The sequence below is a fragment of the Lissotriton vulgaris genome, chromosome 4_1 (assembly GCF_964263255.1).
Source record: "Lissotriton vulgaris chromosome 4_1, aLisVul1.2, whole genome shotgun sequence".
Lineage (NCBI taxonomy): Eukaryota > Metazoa > Chordata > Amphibia > Caudata > Salamandridae > Lissotriton > Lissotriton vulgaris.
Genome location: NC_141691.1, coordinates 914,853,178 through 914,868,204, shown reverse-complemented (window position 1 = coordinate 914,868,204; position 15,027 = coordinate 914,853,178). Strand labels below are relative to the sequence as shown.

Here is a 15,027-nt window from a genome sequence, read left to right as displayed (position 1 = left end):
CAACTTTGAAGAAGGAGAAGTCTATCCATGGAAAACTGAGTATTTTTTTTTAATATACTAACTTTTAATGATTTTAGGGAACATAAGGAATTGGGGCAGGGATCGAAGAAAGCATTTACAATGAAAATGCCATTATCATGCATATTTATACAACGAACAAAGTTGAAAAGGTATGCGTGGTAAAGCCATTTTCGTGGTAAAGCATATTCTTGGTAGTGGCATTCGTGTTGTAACGCATGCGTGGAAAAGGCATGCGTTGCAACGGAATGCGTTGTAACATCATACAACCGCCATAGAGTCTTAAAAATATTTTAATTTGACTTCATGGTTATAATGAACAGATACCGGACAATGCTTTCAAAATAGCTCATGTCCTCAATTTGAGCAATAAAGAACTAATAGGGAAAATGCCCTACATCAGACTACCACAACATATCAATTATCAAGGAATAAATACACATTTTGTTTTCATCAATTTTCACTTTATATCACAGATGTGATTTTACTTGCCAGCATTCCAAAATTATAGGCAATTATATCAAAGCTCCCTGAATTCAAATGACAAACTTTTAATAAGTGCATTCAAAAGTGTGGTCTGCAATACATTAAACCACCATCTACTTCTGTTGTAGACTTGCATAATTTTCTTTTTTCTGCAAGCAGATATGAATAAACCTCGGATTGAAATTTTTTCAATTAAATGGAAGCGCAAGTAACCACAGCAACGGAAGACATTCAATTCTGGCAAAAGAGGAACGAGAATACATACATTAAAGAATCAGCAGAAATGTTAAGAATTTTTTTAATTGTGTCCATTTCTACATGTTAAAAATATTTTGTCCTCATATGGGTTGCCTGTATTTTTATATTTTGATTCACAAAGACATGCAAACACTTAGTGTTAAAAATCAGGTCTTCTAAGGACCAGATTGCCTTTAAAGAAATGGAGACTTTGAAAGCAACAGGCGCCTACTATTCTGAAAATAGTAAAAAACATCCAATTTCAGACAAATTCAAAACACTGCTTTCCAACAGCATTTCTAGGCTGAACATTTGTGGTCCTCTGCTACGAGATAGATCTCTGTAAGTTGCTCCTTTCTATATGAAACAGTAGTTAAAGTCTGCCGGAAGGTTGTAAGGCACGCTCAAAATCAGCGCAACAGCATGGATTCTCTGTCATTTCGTCGCACTATCCAGTAAGCTCTCTTCCCGTTACCGACATTATTATTATTTAGCCCATGACCATGTGAAAGCCCAATCATGTGTGAGGTGCATCACTGCACGTAGGGAAATAATCTTCAGTCCTAAAAACGACTGGGGGCTTGTACGGAGTCTGTTGGTGTCTTGCAGAGGTCGATCTCTGTAATCAGAAAAATAAGATTGAGTTAGTTCCATTCTATGATTAAAAGTTGAAGCTTGTATGCCTAATTTTAGGATTTGTTTAGTGCTTTAATACCCTCAGCATTTAAGCACTAGATGAAACTCTTAGAGTAGGGAACAAGGGAAACAAAAGATTAGTTTCACAGCGCTCGTTCGTAAAACATTATTCGATCTTAAAAATAAAAGATCATAAAAGCACAGTACATCAATATTAAAAGCATTACATTTCATTAAAATTTACAGCCTAAAATACAAGAAATTGCAAGTGCATCTTAATCTTGCTAAAAATGACTAGGAAGTAATTTTCCTTTTCTTTATACAAGCCCAAAGGAAACTAGCTACTACACAGCTAATAAACGGATTACTACGTATTTAAAGAAATCTAAGAGCCACTCTGCATGGTCTAAAATTATAATGTCTCAGAGTCGGTAGTATACATTTTACTCTTTCCACTTCATACAAGTCACAGAATCGAATAATATGAAGGTCTGATTGTTTCGAAACTCCATCACAAGGGCAAACAGTCAAGTCACAGTGCTTAAATTACCCGCCGGATAGCTCGCCATCAGATGGAAAAGATTCATGTGAAATCTTACTAAAATATAATTGTGCTGTAAATTCTGAATTTCCTTTAAGTAGCAATAATCTCCCTCTGCTAAAGCCGGGAGATCTTGATATATCCTAACTGTTGGTTTGTCTTTATCTCCGTTCTTTCTCACACTACCTATGCCAAAATATTTTCCTTTAGATCCTTCTTGGACAACTGAAGGCATTCACTAGGGTTTCTAAACAAATCCTCCAAAACCAAAGAATTCAAAGTTGACTTTACATGATGCAGCCATTCTATTTTGTGCACATTGTCTGATTTAAGGCAATCCTTTATAATGGATTGTTTTAAAAATACTGTGTTCATCCTCCAAGTTGAATGCCATAAAGCTAATGGCGCAAACCTTCCAAGGTCACTGATATAGGGGAAATCCAATTCCACATGACAATTAAAATTGGAACATGTATTGGAAAAGAAACCAGCCGCTTCAAAAATGTATCCTCAAGAATCTGTAAGTGCTCAATTGGAGACATCCCCCATATCCCTGCTCCAAAAGTAGTAGCTGAGATTGTCTTGGCTATATGCTCTTTATAACTTTTATATGTTTTGTACCCAGTTTCTTGGCAAATTTTGTGATGGCTGCCATGCTACTTTCCATCACTTCCGCCCTGTTTTTGACCATGTTAGCCCAGGTGTGACCTTTGTCAAACATGACTCCCAAATAAGAGAAAGAGTCTACTACCTCTAATCTGCGGGCCCCTAGATGGAAAAATCGTGCTTTCCCATGCCCTGTAGGATTTGCTATTAATATAAAGGATTTCGATACGTGGACCCTTAGATCGAGGGAAGTCATGAAAGAGGCAATGGCAGTTATCATACATTGCAAGGACCTACCTGTTCTGGCGACTTAGATAGTATCGTTGGCATAGGCGAGCAGTGGGAGGGTTAGCGAGTCAAATTTTGGAATGTCCGGGGTCATACCTTCCAATGCTGTCTCGACCCCGTTCATATATAATGAGAACAAGAATGGGGCAAGGACACATCCTTGCCTAGCCCCTTTAAATCTGAAAAGAACTGGCGCATTCCCCTTCCTTGCCATACCAGACAGATGAGGTAGTCTGGCAATATAACTGCCGAATGAATGTAAGAATTAGGGGATCAACCCCCATGGACTCCATTATCTCCCATAGTTTGCAATGATTCACGCAGTCAAATGCTTTGGTGAGATCCATGAAGGCCATGTAGATTTTGTTCCCCTTTTGCCCTGGTATTTTTCTCTATAAAGAGGCTCAAGTTCAAGCATTGGTCGATTGGGCCGGAATCAATATGTTTCTCTTAAGGGCCCATTCTTCCAGCCTAAGTAATAGTAACCGTCACATTAATTTTTAGGTGTGACTAGCAAAGATATGGGCTTGTAGTTGCCTGGGTCATTTTTAGCTCCTTTTTTTATAGATTGGAATAATAACGCTTGTGCCCCATGAACTAAGCGTGCCAACCATAGCTATAACATACGTTCCGCAATAGGTGGGTACATAGAAAGTGATCTTCCAAGAATAAGTCTATTGGGAACCCATCTCGGCCCAGGGTCTTTGCCTTGCTGCACCTTCCCAACCCCTTTGGGGTCTGAATGAACCAAAGGGACTGGCAACTGCTCGATTAAATAAATTGTCAGTGACCCAAAAATCGTCTTGAAATGGACACCCAGGTGTCCTCTCCCATATGAGATTCCAAGGTTGGATCCCCGGCGTCCTTAAAATGGTGGTTATATACCACCCTCTAGAAGTCCCTGCTATTGTTGGTTAATGCTGCCCTTTCTAGTTGTTCCCGGTCTCTTCTTTCAGGGCCTTTTCTCTTTGTTTCCTAGTTTCTTTATATGCTTTATGCAGTAACTTTAACTTCCCTTGATCTCTGGGTACTTCTTTCAGGGCTTCATCCATCTTCTTAGTTACTATTTAATGGGTTATATTTTCCTTATCTATACTATTCCATTTTAGTTGATATCCGTTCTTTCTTCCTAAGACCAGTGTCACTATAACTTTAGTTTGCCTATACCGGGGGGCCCAATGCCATGGAAAGGCAGAGGATAGCGTGGTCACTATAGGTAGTAAATGTTGACTCCACTTGTGTCAATTTCCCACCAAGAGGTTCTGAAGTCAATACAAAGTCAATAGTTGACTCGTAATTGTTGCGTATGAAAGTCTTGATAAACTCCCTGGAAGATACTGCCAGTGTTGTTTCTTATCTCCAGATTTCCAATGGCGAGTATCCTGTTCACAATCTGATGGTGAGTAAAATGGTTTACTGGGAACCCTTCTACATTCACAATACCACAAATTGACTTGGTGGAGTATCTACACAAATTTGTATTCAAGTCACCCACCCACACGATAATAAAGTTTGCCCGGAATCCACCCCCAAATTTATCGAGCTCGTTTTCAAATTGTGCCCCCACCATACGCATATCAGCTCCAAAGCTATTATAAAAGTTTATCAATAACCAGTCCTGCCACCCGAACGCCCTAATAGCAAAAAGTGGAAAAACGGGTACCTTCAAAAATGTCTTTAATCTTATTGGGAGGGTATTGGATATTAACATTATTAACCTCCCTCCCCTCAAAGCTCGACCTGACTGTGCAGGCACTGCCTCCGTTTGGAACGAGCGATGCCAGTCTACAGTGATTTGATCAATTGCCCAGGTCTCCTGTAAGCAAATTATATAATATTTTTGCAAGACATCCAACCAGTGCGTGTTACCCACCTTCCCCTTAATACCAGCAACATTCCAGGAAGCCAGTTTTATCCAGCTACCATCATCCCCTTCTATGTCCCCTGGGGAAATTACTTCCTCGTGTATTTTTCTCTCAAGTGTGCTCCGAGCCTGTTTGCAGTAAGTCCATTGTAAATCGCAGGAATCAAGCCTTGCTAAAGGAACAAATCTGTTTTCTGTTTACCACTTAGAGCTTCCCAAATAGCCCAGAGCATTTGAGGTCATGTGTTGGAATCTATGCCTTCCATGTGCATAGCTGTAAGGACCTAAATTACTATGGGGAACAGGAGTATAAAAGTCCAGAGACAAAGCAAAGATCTGAGTGCCAGGGAAAGCTACGTCATGAAGTTGATGTTTCAAAAGGTCCACCACTTGTCTATTGTTAAAATTGGCCACTATACAATCTCCTTTTACATTTTTATGTGAGGTACCCACCAGCCCACTCTTCTTGCCATTATATTGTTGCGGGTTAAACCACCATTTCATTCTGTCCCCATCCCCCATATTTATTCAACCAAAACAGTGATTTATCCATCAACTGCTCTGTGGATTTTTTCTGACCCTCCCTCAGTACAGGACATTTGCCAAAACCAGCACCAGAGGTGAGGCTGCGGGGGAGATCTAACAATAGGTGGTGCTGCTGCCCATTAGTCATTCTCTTGTCTTCCATCAAAAGTGTTGCCCTCCCCTCATGTATTCCCTCCCTCTCATCCATATGAACAGACGGTCTGTCTGTCTGCGGCCCCCCCCCTACAGCTGGCCCCCAATGGACCCACGGGGAGCTTGCTCAAGACCAGCAGGGCGGGAAATACGAACAGGGGGTACCTTTAAAGAGGGGGGGCTCTGGCTCCATGGGCATATTTCCCTCTCCTTGTGCTCACCCGCTTACTGGACCTGTAAGATTTCCCGATCTTACTATAAACTCTCCCCCAGGGGCACCCACTGACCCAAATGAACCTATACACTCTATCTTTATGAGTCTGTATATTTACGGCTGCAAAAGAAGGGACACCAGGTTCTCCAGTCTGTTCCATCTCGCTTCGTCGATCATGACAGAACATGGGTTAGTGGAAGGTATGTGTGACATGCTTGGTTCTCCTTCACTTATTATCAGGAGTCTTTTTGATTTTAAGTTTTTATTGGATATGGTTTTACTCTTTTCCCAAATTTTTTTCCTCCTAGCAGCTGGTTCAGTGTTGGACTCTTATTTATTTATTTATATTTAATTTCTTATATCGCGCTGGACTCAATCCCATAAGGGTATCTCCGCGCTTTGCCAGCCAGAAAGTTGTCGTAGTCTTCAAAGTGCATTAAAGGGACTGAAATGCTTCCTGAAAGCGGAGTATTTTCAGGGCCTTTCTAAAGGATAGGTGGTTGGTGTTCATCCTCATTTCTGTGGGAAGTTGATTCCATAAGGCAGGACCAACCGATGAAAATGCTCGGTCTCCCTGCCTAGCTCTTTTTGTTGCAGGGGGTTTCAGGAGTGCTTGGTTACTTGAACGAAGTGAACGGCTGGGTTGGTACAGTTCAAGAGATTGAGAGAGATATTTAGGACTATCCCCATATCAGCATTTGTGGACCGTGCAGCATATTTTAAAACTGATACGCTGCCGTATAGGGAGCCAGTGTAGCTCTACCAACAAAGGCTTAGAGGGAGTCCTGGCCGGCGCACCAATGACCAGCCTAGCCGCCGTATTCTGGACCACCTGCAAACGCCCTACTGCATCAGCGTTTGCTAGCGTCAGCAGGCCGTTGCAGTAGTCCAGGCGGCTAGTAACCAGAGCCTGCACAAGTGTCTTCCTGTAAGTATCTGGAAGATACAGGAATACTCGTCTTAGGAGGCCGATGGTGTAAAAGCATAGTCCTGCAATGTGATTGGTATGCTCCTTAAGGGTCAATTTTTGGTCAATCTTAACCCCTAGATTTTTAACATGAGGCTTAGATGTGGGAACTGGGCCCAAGTCCAGCGGCCACCATTCAGGAGACCAGAGGAGGCTCGCCCTGCCGAAGAGCATAACCTCAGTTTTTGCAACGTTACATTGGAGGCAATTTGCGGCCATCCAATGTGACACTGCCCTCATACCCTCAGCAAAATTTTCCTTGACTGTAGGACCAAGGGAGCTGAAAGGGTAGAGGAGCTGGGTGTCGTCAGCGTAGGAAACCGGTATGAACCCATACTTCCGCACAATCTCAGCAAGGGGGGCCACATATACATTGAACAATGTAGGGCTAAGACATGAGCCTTGTGGCACCCCCTTTGTGAGCGCCTTCGAGGTGGAGCGATAGGGGCCCAAGCTGACAGATTGCGATCTCCCGGAAAGGAAACTCTCCAGCCAAGATAGTGCTGAGCCTCCGATCCCTACTCCTTGCAAGCGGTTGAGAAGGATGTTATGGGACACGGTATCAAAGGCCGCAGACAGGTCCAACAACACTAATATCATGGAACCTCCTCTGTCCTGTCCTGTCCTCTTCAATGGGGATTGATTTTGTCAAAGGACGGGTGCAGATCACCACAGGCTTGAAAATCAGGGGGGCTACATTGCATAGTTCGGTGCTGACGCTCTATGAGCTCTATTTCATGCGACAAGACATTAGCAGCCCGTCTAACAAATGCAGCAAGTGTATTCACTGTCCACCCCCCTCCTCGAACCTTGCTTGTTGCCTTCCTCTTACCCATTATAGGGGACACTCCTTCCCGCGATGAACACAGAGCTGGATTACTCCAGAACAATGACCGATGGTCTGCGCTTTTATGCACAGGTGCTGCTGTGGCTCATGGGGGTAGTAGTCTCCCCAGCAACTTGTGGCTTCCCCCAAGCAAGATTTCTGGCGCAGTCGGGAGCTGGCGTTTACACAGCGCAATATTTAATCTTAATGTTTACTGAAACCTTATATCTGCACAGCAGGACTGGGTATGGTACAACTTTAACCAATGGAAAGCTTTAGCAACTTATGGCTTATTTAGAGTTACACAGTGCGATATTTCTATTTTCTTAACCTGTGATCTGCGGCCCTCACTCAGGGTACTCAGGGTGGTCTTCAAATGTAGAGGTAATAAAATATTAGCAGTGTGCATCAACTGAAACCAACTGCAAAACTGAAAAACGTAAAACGTTCTGTTAATGTGAAGATATTTGAAATTGGAGACTAAAATTTAAATTGGTATGGTTTGCTTGACTTGTTGGAACATCGCAAGTACACCAAACACAATATGGTATGGGCAATGGGTCGCCTCAAATGAAGCACCACCAATAATAGAATATGCATCAGAAGCAAAAAAGTCAGTGCAATGCCAGCGTTTAGCTTAGTACTTCGTCTTTTAGAATTAGAAATCAAGTTCATAAAAGCTCCAACCTTCTCATTAAAATGTTATTTGAATTTTTCTACATTTGTGAACTAAATGAAATTTCTAATTAAATATTTCATTATTTGTGTATTTATTTGATATACACCTGTCCGTATTTTTGCATATTGTGTTGTACTTCAAGTCGTAATAATTGCATTGGCTTGAGTCCCAGGTTTCCAGTAATATCTCAGCAGGGGTCTTTAGATTCCATTAATAATTCGATGGGTGGTCACAAGAAGTCAAAAAGTTAAAAACCGCTGCCATAGGAGATACCATCTAGCATGATTCTGAGTTCACCAAGAGCAGACTCACATCTGGGCCTGTGTTACAGAATTGCCCAGGGGGCTTTGTGTACCCCCGGACACTTTAGTATTACAGAAGGCGCTGTAGATGCTTGTGTAGCCCTTTCTGCAATACAGATATCGCTGGCGCATACGTTGTGCCAGCGAAGTGGGTCCTATGGACACACTAGACATGCCCTTGCAGGCTGGTGCAGTCACTCACTGCACTCACCTGCAAGGGGATCTCTCTTCTCTCTTTAAACTGCAGGTGGGTGCTGTCTGCACGGTGAAACACAGAGTGGCTTGGGAGCAGCTGCTCAGTATTTCACTTGAATGCACTGAACTCAGGGTAGCGCAAGTTCGCAGTTGCCCTCACGGCAGCGCAGTCAACCTAATAGGGTACACTTCCCTGTTTGTGCCTGGTGCACCTGTCTGAATGTGCGCCATGGCCCAAAAAGGAAAAAGGCGCCCTATACGCAATAGGGCCTCTGGCGTCTGCCCCAGTGTTTTTTGCTCACAGATTGCTCCTATTGAGAGTAGAGGAAACCAGTGTGCAAAACCATTACCATAATCCGAAATAAACAGGAAGTTAACGGTTTGAAGATCCCAGGTCCCATTGTTATTGCTCACTCTAGCCATCCAAACTCAAAACTGCACTGTACAAAGTCAGGAATACTACCTAGAAATGATTATTCCAGCCCGAGTATTGCTATGCCTCTGATACTGTGCAACTCTCAATTGAATCCTTGATGAATACTGCACCAAAATTCAGGATCAAAATTGTGACCTATTGGAATAAGAGGAAATTACTCACCTAGCAAGGAGTGTTCTTCCACTGGTACATATTTTCCATGAAAACAAACTTTGAATTCATGGAGACCCAGAAGCAAGAAATACAATCCGTTAAAGTTGTACAAACAGGTGATCTTGTAAAGAGCCAATGCATGAAATTCCGTGAAGAGAAACCAGTTATTTATAATTGCATTCAATTTACGGGTAGGTTAAAGCAGATTTTTGGTAAATCCCTGCAGACATGATCCTGAACTGTATTTTTATTCCACCCTTTGATCCATTTTAGAGAAGTGATGACAAGAGTGGAAAATGATGGCATTCACATAACTGCTAAGTGCTTGCGATAACTGTGGAAGAGATATCTTATCTAGCCATGTCTTCCTTGCCTGTTGGTCATCTATAATATCATCCCTATATATTTCGGCAAAAAACTGCGTGAAGGCAGTACTGATTCCTACATCTGATGACCTGAGCTGATTTTCCCCCTCTGCCATGATCCCTCTTATGTGGTTTTTTGCTTGGTCTGCTTTGACCTTCCAGGCTAGAATCTTACCTGCGGTTTCTCCGAATTCAAAATTGGACAATTTGCTCGCCTCCCATTTCTTTGAGACCCTTTCTTGTAGGATATCTTCTATCTGACTTTTGAGGTCTGACATATTTTTTTGATCTTGTAATGAGCCAGTTGTGCCCCTAAGCCTTTGTTCGATTATCTCTAGCTCCTGTTCTAGGTTTTTGATTTTGGATAGATAGTTTTCCCTCCTAAAGGAAGCTCTGTTGGTGATGCAGCCTCTCAGGTATGCCTTAAGAGTTTCCCATACTAAGGCAAGGGAGGTTGAGTGCAAATTGCTATCTAAAAACATCCCAGTTTCGGAGTTGAGGTATGTCACTTCCTCCGGGACCATTAGAATAGTTCGATCAAATGACCAGGAGGGATGTTTTTTATGAGTCTGAAGTATTAAGGTAAAAGAGAGAGCTGAATGGTCGGACAAGTGAGAGGGTATATACTTTATACTGGCTATAGAGTTTTGGAGACAGTAGCTAAACAGGGCAAAATCTATTCGTGAAGTATGTTTGTATTTTAGATTCCGATAAGATACCCCTGGTTTCGTGCCGGCTCTTTCTCTCCATAAATCTGCCAGACCCAGGTCCTCCATAATCCCTTTTAGAGACTGTCTAGATTTTGAAGGTGGTTGACAACTGTACCTGCTGCTATTAGTGGTTTTATCAAGTTTTGGATTCAAAATAACATTAAAGTCACCTGTCCAAATTATGGGGTCAGAAGTGGTTATTAAATCGTTCCTTATTGTTTCTAGAAAGGATGGGTCATCAGAGTTAGGACCATAATACCCGACTAAATTGTATTTCTGCCCATGTATAGAAAGATTAACTATGAGCCATCTTCCAGATTTGTCCTCTCTGAATTCAAGAATCCGCACGTTAGCTGGTTTTTTGCAGATTAAGAGAATTCCTCTTATATTTGCATTATGGTCAGTACTTAAGAATACGTCAATCCATTTTTGCTTTTTTAAAATTGCGTCTGCCTCGTTTTTTAAAAGATGTGATTCTTAGATAATGATGATCTGCGCCGGGGAGTCACGCAAATATTGAAAAATGCGTTCTCTTCTCCCCTGCACACGCAGACCATTCACGTTCCAAGATAAAAAAGATATCAATGTCATTTCTCTTTCCCGTTGCTCCCTTTCATTCCACCCGGTTTAATGTTTATTGCTTTGTTTCTTTTAGTTATTGTATTTAAGGCAGTTGGACAATGAAATAGAAAAATCTGTTTTAAAGGGCCAGGCTTCTGAGGTTATTCCACAGTTATCGCAAGCGCAAAGTGAGGCATTGGATTTGGACATCTCAGAGGCAGAGGTCAAAAAGGCCGTATCCGCACTAAAACATGGAAAAGCTACAGGTCCTGACGGACTCCCCGGAGAACTCTATAGAGCCTTGGCCGATACAATTGTCCCTACGCTGACGGCCCTTTTTAACAGTATTCTGAAGGACGGTAACGACCCACCTCAATCATGGAGTGAGGCAACTATAGTCTTGATCTTAAAGCCTGGAAAAGACCCAACACTATGTGGGTCTTACCGCCCTATATCATTGTTAAATAATGACTACAAAATATATGCCTCTATTTTAGCAGCTAGATTGGGATCAGTAATGGGGGAAATAATCCATCAAGATCAAAAGGGATTCATTAAAGGGCGTCAGCTTTCTGACCTAACATATGATCTAGTGGGGGCAATCGATATCGCCTCAGCTTTTACTATCCCACTGGCAACCCTTACCCTAGACGCAGCTAAAGCTTTCGACAGGGTAAACTGGTCCTATTTAAACGACGTGTTAAAGAGGGTCAACTTAGGGGAGAAACTCTGTCGAACAATAAAACATATATAAATCGCCAACAGCACGGCTTCTAATAAATGGCAAGCTGTCTGAATCGTTCAGGATCTCTAGAGGCACAAGACAGGGCTGCCCGCTTTCCCCCCTCCTCTTTAATCTATACATAGAACCGTTTGCGGAAGTTCTCAGACGAGAAGACTCTATTCCATCTTTTAGGTTCGGGAGTGGGAAAAGCGAGTAGCCTTGTACGCAGATGACATCTTGGTCTTTACCTCAGACCCGGAGATCGCTCTACCAGTAGTTATCGAGAGAGCCGAAGATTTCGGCCGCATCTCGGGCTATGAGATAAACGCCTCCAAAACAGACATTATGGCATGGAACATACCTGACCTAACGCTAAACACATCAAACTCAATGAGATACTTGGGAATCCGGATAGTGCAAGATATCGCACAAATTGCCCATGTCAATCTTGAGAGAATTTCTAAGGAAATTAAAAAATCTTTAAAATCTTGGTCTAATCTTCCACTAACTATTCTAGGTAGAGTAAGTTTGCTAAAAATGTCAATTCTTCCCAAGTTCACCTTCTTATTCAATACGATCCCCCTCGCTTTTGATAAAATAGCGCTAGAGAAATGCCAGAGAGAGCTTAACTCCTTCGTTTGGGGATACAAGTCAGCAAGAATATCGTGGAAAAAGCTGAGGAGGAGAAGGGAAAAGGGGGGCCTATCCCTACCAGATCTACAATACTATGCGTGGGCATTCCAACTTTCCCATTCGAGAATGCTCTTAAAAGTGCCATCCAATACATCAATAGGCCTCATGTTCATGGCAATGCTGATTGGTGCTGGCTTACCAACTAACGGCTACATGTTCAAGTTTGGAGAACAGAAATACTTCAAGAAAGTCAAATTAAAAACTCTTATGTCCCAAGCGAAGCTATGGCCATATATAAGGAGGAACCTGGGCTTGTCATACTACTCCAACCTTGCGCCCATTTGGGATTCCCCAGGGCTCCCTTCCTGCTGGGATGATCGGCTTACTATTCCGTTGAGAGCAGGAGGGATACTAACATGGGGCGATGTGTTGACAGGTGATTCTCTGAGGCCCTGGGAGGTTTTGCGGGAGCAGCGGGGGATAGAGCTCTCGAGGTTTAAGTATTTACAATTAGATAGTTGGGCTAAGGCAACAAATAGATCTGGGCCACCATTAGGGAAGTATAGTACCACCGAAGAGAAATTGGTAGCGCAACCTGCAGGGGGTAAAGAGGTCTCGAAATGGTACTGGTGCCTGCTAGAAGAGATAGATGGAGATTTCACCCTCCCGGAACAACTATGGGGCTCGGATCTGGGGGCCCAGAGCATCGAAACCTGGCAGAATTCCTGTACCCTATTATATAAGTGTGTCAAACCTGCATGGCTAAGACGCAATCACTTTTTTACAATTCACCGTGCATATTTTACTCCGCTAAAACTTTCTAAATTTATCCCAGGGAAGAAATGCAATAAATGTGGCCATATCGCAGCCTCAGACGTCCACATGTTCAAAGAATGCCCCAACATATTACAATTTTGGAATGAAGTTAAAGCAACTCTGGACTCCATCCTTAATACTTCGATCTCCATCACACTTTCCTTGATTATATTTGGATGGGACAACAATATAAAGGGCCACGCTAGGACATTTCTGTTCTTCGCCATACTGCTTGCAAGAAGAGAGATATGTAAGGTTTGGATTGAAAATTCAGCACCAACCCATGCAAGTTGGCTGTCGTCTCTCTACGCAACCTCTAAAACTGACTTGAGGAGATCAGGCGGTGAGCGTAGTCGTATCTTTTGGGACGTTCTGATTCGTTGGAGACAATAACCGGGTTTTTTTTTTTTTTTTCCCCCCGGTCCTATGATTATGCCTTGAAACTCCAAGAACTAGGCCCCCCCCAGTCGGTTCAGAACGGCTAGTTCAACTGAATAGAACTTCAAGTTTGGAGTCTTTTTCCACGATACTCTTCGGGCCATCCATTGCCTAATTCCACCTAACACAATATAAGATGCAGAGGGAACTCTGCACCTGGAAAGAGTGGTTGGCAGTTGGAGGCTAAATAAGAGGTGGCCAGGCAAATGAGGATAAAAAAAAAAATTAAAAAAATAAAATAAAAAAAAATTAAAAAATAACTGCTAAGTGATCCCTTGCCATGTGCAACACAAAGTCGATCCTTTTTCTTTTATCCAACAGTAAGATTATTAGTGTTACTACTTGCACTTACATTCCGGGGTTGCTTTGTATCCACCAGCCTGTCCATGGATTCCAGAAGCTGGCTAAGGATCCTGAGGATCTACTGCAGATACAGAAGCCACTCATATAGTGAAGCGATAATGAAAGTAACCCTCTTAATAAGCAGTGGGCCTCTGACCATTACCAAGTCCTAAAAGTAGATAAACCTAACTCCATAAATCAAACACACACACATGTAACTGTCATCAGTTATTGAATAAAGACATCAGCGAACACTGAGAAACCTTGTGTGGAAAAAATGTCATTAATATTAATGCATGGAAGCACGTTTAGAAGCAATAATATGAAGAACATGTTTCCTGTAAGAGCTTCAGTCTCACAATGCCTGGGAGGAATTCTGGCCCACAGCTCCTTACACAAACTTCTTAACCACATCGCTGCTGTGGTTATTTTTCCCCTGTGCTGGAAATTGTACTTAGGCTATATTCATGACGAGCTCAGCTCGTCATCAGTCAGCTCAACTGTGCCTCATGACGAGCTCAGCTCGTCATGAGCATGGAAGGGGTTACTAAGTGATGTCTGAGAGCATTTGTCTCTCTTTTGGTCCTGCCACAGTACCACAACAGAGAGGAGGTCTGGAATATCAAACATTCTCATGCTTTCCTTTTCAGCTATTTACTTATAATTGAAGAACAAGTTACTTACCTTCGGTAGCGCTTTTTCTGGTAGATACATTATCTGCCTGTGGAGTCCTGAAATTGTGAATATCCCCCTGCGTCGGCAGCATTCGGAAATTCTTTTTTTTGTAGCTTCGCGCAGACGTGGACCGATGTCACAGAGGCACAGCATCGAACGCGACTCCGCTGACGTCACCGACACCATATTAGGCCCACGCCGGCGTGATGACACTCTGCAACTCGAGGATATGCGTGCAGGAATGGCCCTCATGATAAAAATGCCCTCGGTTGTGTAACCTGTGTGGTCAACCCGTGAGCTGGCCCGGCATTTGCGTCTGTGGGTGTAGGCGTAGAGGTGCTGCGTGCACAGCGAGTCATGCGGTGCAATCGGTGCCTAAAAAATATATCTAAATTCGCACCAGTGTACCTCTATCCATTAAATTAGAGGAAATTAACTACGTTAGTAGGGGATCCGCAAGCCATTAGCGCGGATTAAAGCCAGTCGGTAGTCGGGCACTCCATGGGAGCCTGATCGTAGTACTCACGTTTTTCCGCCAAGTGTGGTGCTTCCTGACCTACCCACGCCACTGAGTCCGGGAGGTGGTGGGAGGCCGGGTAGCCATGTATTTCTGCATTAGTGTGTATCACGTGACCGG

The 15,027-nt window shown here is 42.9% G+C and overlaps 1 protein-coding gene across 1 annotated transcript in view; it reads right to left on the bottom strand.

Moving 5' to 3' along the window:
• Positions 1-460: 460 nt before the first annotated feature.
• BLOC1S4 (biogenesis of lysosomal organelles complex 1 subunit 4) overlaps positions 461-15,027 on the bottom strand; it is a 132,539-nt gene continuing 117,972 nt past the window's right edge. Inside the window, exon 5 of the mRNA XM_086965188.1 lies at positions 461-1,360. Coding sequence (XP_086821314.1) covers positions 1,259-1,360 — 102 coding nt within the window. The 3' untranslated portion in view covers positions 461-1,258. The remainder of the gene's footprint in view (positions 1,361-15,027) is intronic.